Source organism: Pyxicephalus adspersus, chromosome 1, assembly GCF_032062135.1.
Source record: "Pyxicephalus adspersus chromosome 1, UCB_Pads_2.0, whole genome shotgun sequence".
NCBI classification, from domain to species: domain Eukaryota; kingdom Metazoa; phylum Chordata; class Amphibia; order Anura; family Pyxicephalidae; genus Pyxicephalus; species Pyxicephalus adspersus.
Genome location: NC_092858.1, coordinates 159,236,992 through 159,245,639, shown reverse-complemented (window position 1 = coordinate 159,245,639; position 8,648 = coordinate 159,236,992). Strand labels below are relative to the sequence as shown.

The window sequence follows — 8,648 nt, the reverse complement described above, 5'->3', positions numbered from 1 at the left end:
ACATACATACACACACATTTGGCAACAGCAATCTCTGTTCTATTCACAGCCAACAGTATAAAGTTTTAATATCATTCCAATTACAGTGACAAGCTGTGTAAACATCTAGGCACTATCGCACAATGCTGCCCCAACCCATGACTGTATGTAGACAGAATTATTGCTATCATAGAAGGGTAAAGTTCATTCTCCATAACAGTCATCTTCCTGGAAAAAAGACCTAAATGTAATCTTGCTGTGAGCCGGCCATCCTGTACCCTGTGGCCTTCAAACAAGGCCGCTCTCTACTACAAAATAGCCGAGATAAATGACCGCACTAAACATCTGTGGGAATGAGGAATTTATTTCTTACACATTTACACAATATATATATATTTTTACTACACCACATATTATTGACCAACTATTTCTCCAATATTCATTATCACTGCAGGACCACCGAGAATTAAAAAAAAGCCCCAACATGTCATAACATTACAGAAGTGACATTCATCACATCACGTTTACACAGAATTGAAAGTAACCAGCACCGGGAAGTTGTACGTAGAATGTCTAAAATAGCTCTTTTATGGCGTCCATATAAACAGCGCAGCCAGTGACAGCTCCGCTTGGGATCCAAATACGGTCTTTTGTCAAGCTCTAGTTTTCTAAATACAAATCCCTGGTTCTTGTTACTTTTAGGTCTTGTACGGACTGTGACATTAGATATTCTTGCAAAGGTTTTATTCACTAAAGGGGGCAAATTAATTAGATGTGTGGTCTTTTGTAGCATCACGCATGGTTGTGATTTTAATCCTCCTGGCGGTATAATTAAAGAGGATTTTTAAATGCAAGAGTTTAAAAATCCTCATTTTAAATTTCCTGTCCGGTCCCGCCTACCTGCATGATGGTTCCGCCCTCCAGACACACACTGGCAAGCAGATGCCCGGAATCTGCTTTCTCTGGCCTCACGCCTCCAACGTTCACATGCTGGGGACGCAGATGCAGGGCGGGCATCGCCAGCTTGCACAGATGCCCGGCATCAGCAGGAGAAGAAAACGCCGGACATGGCTGGAGGACTCCACTGGAACTGGGAACAAGGTAGGAGTTTTAACCTCCCTGGAAATTCCACCCGGGATGGTTTGGGGTTAGCGCTTTTGGTATAGAAAATCCACCCCGGGCCACACTCAGGAGTACCGCCAGGGAGGTTAAACAAATATAGGACAGGTTCTAAATTAATAAGAACCAGCATCTTCACATTTGACAGCTGGTGGCAGTGAGCAGTACTAGTAATGCTCACTGCCACCCCTATTCATTCCCTATAGAAATGTAGCAGGGAGAGGCTACCATGTAGACAGCAGTTCCCCGTGTAAAAAAAGCAGTATACACACCACAACCTAATTAACCCCAATAACCTTAACCTCTCTGGCGGTCTAATTATGTCAGTATTTTTATGCCAAAAGCGGTAAATTATTTTGAATGGAAATTTATTTTACATTGTAGGCCTATAATTCTTAGGCATAACTAACAAAAATATGTCAAATATTTAATAAATGTATTAAACTTAATAAACTTTAAATAAATGATTTTTTTTTATTGGATTCAATACAGTTATTTTGTACTGAATCCAATCATAATTTGAACTTCCCGCCACGCTCCCTCGCACGCACCAACATCACCGGGAACTCTCGGTGATATGTCAGCGCACTCCCTAGCGGAAGAGGACGCAGCGCGAGGATGGGATCCGATGGGCAGAGGTAAGTGGGCCACACTCGGGATTAACGCTCAGGGGGTTAATGTACTTGTCTTTACCACAATTATATACTAGACTGTTACGATACAAACAGTGATTGGAGTTTTCCTGCTTTCTGTACCCCACATTTAAGCCATCCATTGCTCTGTGGACAATGGGCAAAGTGAAACTATTCTTCTGCTTTGAAAATGTTGAGGTTGACCTTTATTATTGCAGAAAGGGACAGGTGATATTTCTTCTGAAATTAAACAAACTTACCCTTCCTGCTACCTATCTTCAACTTCTACGTTGTTGGAATATGCCTGGGTACTGCACGTGGCTTTTGAGACTAAATGAACACCCACAGCCAGCAGTTACGCCACCCCGGCCAATCAAAGAGGCCAAAGTTTAAGAGACGAAGATAGCAGCACCCACAACAGAACAGGGGCATGCAAGTTTTAACAAGCTGCCCGATTGCATTTACCTTTATTTTTAGCTATAGGTTCACTCTAAGTTTTACCTATAGACATTAAAGAAAAATAAAATTCAATGCAGCACCTTAAATCATGTAATATACACTAAACTCCCCAGAAAAAAAAAAAAAACACATATAAGGACCTCATACTCCAGAATGTAACATATATAAATACCACAGATGCAAAAGTAGCAGTACTCTAAAAACAACAGCAAAAAGCCCAACACAAAAATTAATACATACACACAATTGTTACACATTAGATTGCATATTACACTGTACGTACCATCTGATCAGCTTGTTGGGAATCCGGTGCCACTAAAAACCATTCAATGTCCAGCGTCCCGACGTCCTCTGGTGCTGTAGTGTATTTTTATGCCAAAAGCGGTAAATTATTTTGAATGGAAATTTATTTTACATTGTAGGCCTATAATTCTTAGGCATAACTAACAAAAATATGTCAAACATTTAATAAATGTATTAAACTTAATAAACTTTAAATAAATGATTTTTTTGTATTGGATTCAATACAGTTATTTTGTACCGAATCCAATCATAATTTGAACTTCCCGCCACGCTCCCTCGCACGCACCAACATCACCGGGAACTCTCGGTGATATGTCAGCGCACTCCCCAGCGGAAGAGGACGCAGCGCGAGGATGGGATCCGATGGGCAGGACGCCCAAGGACACCGATGGGAACAGGTAAGTGGGCCACACTCGGGATTAACGCTCAGGGGGTTAATGTACTTGTCTTTACCACAATTATATACTAGACTGTTACTATACAAACAGTGATTGGAGTTTTCCTGCTTTCTGTACCCCACATTTAAGCCATCCATTGCTCTGTGGACAATGGGCAAAGTGAAACTATTCTTCCCTTTATTTTTAGCTATAGGTTCACTCTAAGTTTTACCTATAGACATTAAAGAAAAATAAAATTCAATGCAGCACCTTAAATCATGTAATATACACTAAACTCCCCAGAAAAAAAAAAAAAACACATATAAGGACCTCATACTCCAGAATGTAACATATATAAATACCACAGATGCAAAAGTAGCAGTACTCTAAAAACAACAGCAAAAAGCCCAACACAAAAATTAATACATACACACAATTGTTACACATTAGATTGCATATTACACTGTACGTACCATCTGATCAGCTTGTTGGGAATCCGGTGCCACTAAAAACCATTCAATGTCCAGCGTCCCGACGTCCTCTGGTGCTGTAGTGTATTTGCATTCCATAAGTATTTTGCCACCTTGAACACCTTCGAAAGTCTTCTTGTCTAATGGTACCAGTTCCAGGGCGTTCAGAGTAGCTGAAAGATAATAAAAAAAATATCCTAAGTACATAGCAATGAATAAAGACGTACAAGCTAAGATGTAATAAAGGCTCTGTGTAGGTCAATCGTAAAAACTTAGGCTATTGCCTAACCAAAGAAGGAAATGAAAAATAAATTATATACAATAATTGGGTAATGTTTTCTACATGGTAATCCTGCCAGTAGTAGTCTTAGGCTAGGTACACACGTGCAATAATTATCGTTTGAAAACGAACGATCAACGATTATTTTGAAAGATCCTGTTGTACACAATTCTGTACATGCTGTAACAATATGATTGTTTAAAATAATCCACCAATAATGTACACACTAGATACGATCATTTGTGAACGATCGTTCGAACGATGCAGGAAGTGACATGTACAGGAGAAAGTGTATTACAGAACAATTCATGTTCACTGAATGACCGTACATACAATAGATTACGAACGATCCTCATCCAATCAGATCCGCCGGGACGGTGGTTCATTTCCGGAGAGATTCTTCGTTCGTCGGCGTCATTGACCAGTCGTTGTGCACTTTTTTTGTTAATTATCGAATGATCTGTTGAGGATCGTTAGTTTCCAACGACAATTATTGTGACTGCACGTGTGTACGCAGCCTTACTGTTCCCGGGGAAACAATGATGTACTGTACCTATGAAGAAGCAGCTTTGTCCTGTCCTCAAGTGTCTTAACAAAAGGTGGGGGGAGATTTTTTTAGACCACACTCAATAAATGGAAAACGAACATTTTTAACTGTGCACGCTTAAGGCAGGATCAACAGAATAGGAACAGTTTAAAATTGTATATTTAACAGGCAAGGAAGCAAATAAGACATTCACTTAGGTTTACATATACTTTAACTTGGCCAGAGGCACTTGTTTTACTCTGTGTGTTTGCACAGCTCTCCACACCTTTCACACACTAGACTTGCAGCTTGCTAGGATCACTGGAAGTAATACAGATTTTTAGGACAGCGCAGAGGCAAAACCTATATGTTTCATAGAAATTCTAGGATGTGTGCTCAAAGTCGGTCAAACCCAAAACAAAAAAGGGATTTCCCAGGCAATGATTCATTGTAAATGTCTCATCTCTATGAAGTTATATACTCTGTCCCCTACCACATTTTTATACAATCATCAACAGGGAGATACATAAATTGTAAAGCTTAAAACCGACAATTCGGAAACTAGATGAGTACCAAAGATAATTACAATATATTTTAACGCTTTTTGCTCAATTACAGATTATTAAACAGTATTTAACATATTACACAGTGTTGTACATAGGGGTTACAAATGACAGACCGTGACACAGGAGGGGGAGAGGACCCTGCCCCAAAGAGCTTACAATCTAAGAGGTGGGGGAAGTATAACAGATAGCCCCTTCTGGCCACCACTCCACTCATCAGGGCTCCTCACAGCTATACAAGTAGGTGAGCATGCAAAGAACCTCATTTGTGGGCAAAGTCATGGAAGGAACCACGAACTGCATTACCCATAAAAATTACCTTGGCTCTATACCAGGCAAAGTGACAATTGTCTCTGTAATCGATTCTCCAACCCCTTTAACTTACCCTGACTAGGATCCCTCACAATTGCTATTTTGTCAACAGCTGGTAAAATACCCGGCACTTCCAGGTAAGGGAAAATCTGCTCCTACAACTTTGCACTACACATACAATGCAATCATCTTGTGCCTTTGACAAGATGATTGCCTTGTATATATGGTGCACAGTTGTGGAAAATCCTTTCTCCAGTAATGTTTTGCATTTTGTTATTTAAGGTAAACTAAATATTTGTGAATACATAAGGAGTGCATTTTGATTTTTTTTTCATGCTTTACAATTCTGCACAGATTTTACAATATTAAGCTTTTGAGACCTGAAAAGAAAGCAGTGCCATGAAGAGAGCCATTATTGAGAGCTATAAAATACATTTATGGGCTCCTCCAAAACCAAGCTACACGCACCAGTAATTTTAGCACTGATGTAACAACTTAATTAGGAAAGAAATACTTTTATCACTGAATCACTTGTATGTAGGCAGAGTCTAATGGGTAAAGGGATGAAAGCTGAATGCTAAGCTAGTTCTTCCCAACTTTGCCACTTCACTTTCCACCTTATAATCAAATTTAGGAAGTTCCAGTTGAGCAGATGATGGAAAACCAAGTAAGCATGGTACCTTCAGTATCATATTGGTAACTATATACAAAAGGTAGCTACCGGTAAAACAAAAGCCAAATACTGAGTGTAAATGTTGGGCTTGGTTCCATTCCAATAGTCACTTCTGGAGCTCCATCACATGAATTCATGTTTGCAGGCATGAAGGTTGAATGTTCACTCAATACACCTTAACACATAAAAAAAAAGTATGTACTACCACTTGTTAGCAAAGCACCACAATGCACAAAGTATTCCCATCTGTACAGTGTTATGCTGCCATGCAGGTGCCTTGGGTTCAGCCACCATTCTGAATAAAAGCCTATGGAAATATATGGAACACAATAAAAGCCCATGTTAAAGACCAACCAAGGGAATCTAAATTCAAAAGAGGGCAGAGCCAGGCATTAATTTAACAAGAAAAAGGCCAACAACCGCATATGTACACACATGCAACAATTGTCCTTGGAAAGAATCTTTCACAATTCTTTCCAAAGACAAATGACGGCACTATACATAAACAAGTGCTGTACATACAGAACCGTTATGCTCCATGGAGAGGGGAGGGGCCCTGAGCCGATTTTTGGACGAGAACCATTGCATGTGTGTATGTAGCCTTAGCCTTGTATAGCTTCAATTCTACATATGTCAATGAATACTATGCTTATTTTATCATGTGCACCCATAGAATTGCACAGGTTTGTTATAAGTCGTCTTTGAGGTGTACTTAAAGTCATAATATGTGACAACTTTGCAAAGGAGGCCCTATAAACATTAGCATCCCAGGTTCTGGCTCCCAGCAGCAGCTGGTATGTCTCTACAGTGTGTACAAGCTGGTATTTGAACGACCTAGATGGATTGACAAAAACTGCAGCAGCTGGGGAGAAGTGGTGCTTTAACACACAGGCAATGACGGAAAGTATATTGCCTCTTTTTTTTTATGTAAATGACAGGGTCACTTTAGGATGAATGAGAGCCGGGAGAAGCCATGCTGTGTCTGCGCTCATCTCCACCATTGCATTGTCAGGGCTGACCAATTTTCCATTGTTTTTTGTGTGTAAGAAAGTACCTCCTCCGAGCCATAAATAAACCAGAGTGCTTAATCTCCCAGTTTAAGCCACATGGCTACCAAGAGCATTCTAGCAGATTATAGCAGTTGAGAATGCAGTCTATTGTTCTCAGCCAGGCGGATCCTGCCGGGTAGACTCACAAAAAGATAAGAGGGTCAGCAGAAACCAGGGGCTGCTTAGATACTGAGCAAATATGGCTTGCCCTACATTGATTATTATGGTCACCAGCAAGGCAGAGATTTGCCACACTTTGAAGAAATGGATCCTAATTTGGTAGGTTATATTTTTTGGAATCCCATTTTGGTTTTGTGTAGAATCTCCCTCTGAATGCTACCACTTTGTCACCTCAATCAGGCCAAGTTCACATCAGAAGTTTTTGCAGCCGTTCGCAAACGCCTAGTTATTTACAGAAGGTGACCAAGAGTAGTAAATGCTGTGGTGGGATCTTGCAGAACTAAACTTCCACTTTAAATATGTGTGACCAGGCAGAGCTTTATTGCAGGAATAGACATGTGATGTATCTTCTGTAATAAGCATTATCAGCCTAAATGCCAAAAATGGCATGGGCACGGTCACCAGGATACTTGGCACATCACGGCCCCCCTGTAGTTGTTGACATCCAGTTACGTCATCCCCGCCTGGCCAATTAAGTTGGTTGAAGATCACAAGGAGGAAGAAGATGGTGGCACCCTTCTTGAGTGAGTATCACAGTGTTTAGTTCTGCTTTAAATACCATCCCGACGAACAACTGCTACATAAAACCTCCACTGCCCAGACAGCAATGTTTCCTATGAGACCCGACTTGTACAATTGCCCTGCTGGAGGACTGTTAGACAAGAAGCAGAAATACAGTGGGCTGAAGAACTTTTTGTTCAAGTAAGGAACATCTTTGTACTGATGAACTTGGTACAAAAGAAACATTTTTGAAATAAAAATTTCTCCTGCTTGGAGTTTCTCTAACTAATTAACTATAAGAATCTCTAACTACTTAACTATAACAACAGATCCTATCTCCAACAAATCCTGTAAATGAGGTATGAGTCAACCCATCTGGGTCCACCTACAACCTGAAACTTCAGTTTTGTTAAACCAGCACACCCTATAAAGAAGTACGTAAACCAAAAATTAAAATGAGTGTACAGCCAAACTTTGAATAGTGTCTGGAAGGTTCTTTCATGTTTTTATTGTTGTTGATGACCTTGCTAGGTAGATTCACCACATTTGTACTGCTAGCCATCGTCACTGGGATAAAGAGTGATCACAAAGGTTTGTAGGTGAAGGTAAATGTTCCAATTGTGGAAACTTGTTCCAGAGACAACTTTCTAAAGCTGTCCACACACTTTATGATGTGATCGCAATGTAACAAGGACGTTTTCGGCAGCACCAACTTTAAACAGTTAAATTTTAGCTCTCAATACTGTAAATTGACAAATGTAATTGCCTCTTGTGTACATAGGCGCCGTGATGACTACAGAGAAAACGGCTTGAACTCCCTGGGAGTCATGTTTAGCCGGTCTCTGGGTTCCCTAGCAACAAGTCAGTGATGACCTCGCTCTACAGGGACTGCTAACAAAACAAAGTCATCCTGCACAGCACAACATCGCGCCGGTACTACAATCTGCTCCCAGACACTGGATACGCTGCTGAGGACAACACGCCGCTAATCCGCACACCGGGCTGCTCTGAAAGGCTCAATTATAAACACAAGAAGAATGGGGAAAAAAAAGCCCAAAAAATTAAATATACAAATTACAGCTAATAGCTATCTCTTTTCAAGCAAGGGGTTTTAGAACACAACCATAAAGCAACTCTTTCCTTTGTCAATATTTACATGGGCTGCTGCCAATTGTGAACAATTCACCTTATATTTAACTCCTTGGTGTATTGACAGTGAACAAAT

General features: G+C 40.4%; 1 protein-coding gene across 2 annotated transcripts in view; it reads right to left on the bottom strand.

Annotated features, from left to right (window-relative positions):
- Window positions 1-8,648, bottom strand: part of CXADR (CXADR Ig-like cell adhesion molecule) — a 34,113-nt gene that overhangs the window by 11,721 nt on the left and 13,744 nt on the right. The window contains exon 2 of one of the 2 annotated variants that reach the window (XM_072432105.1): window positions 3,343-3,512. In XM_072432105.1, coding sequence (XP_072288206.1) covers window positions 3,343-3,512 — 170 coding nt within the window. Of the gene's footprint in view, window positions 1-2,472; window positions 2,572-3,342; window positions 3,513-8,648 lie in introns of those variants that run through there. The other variant, XM_072432101.1, reaches the window with a different exon arrangement.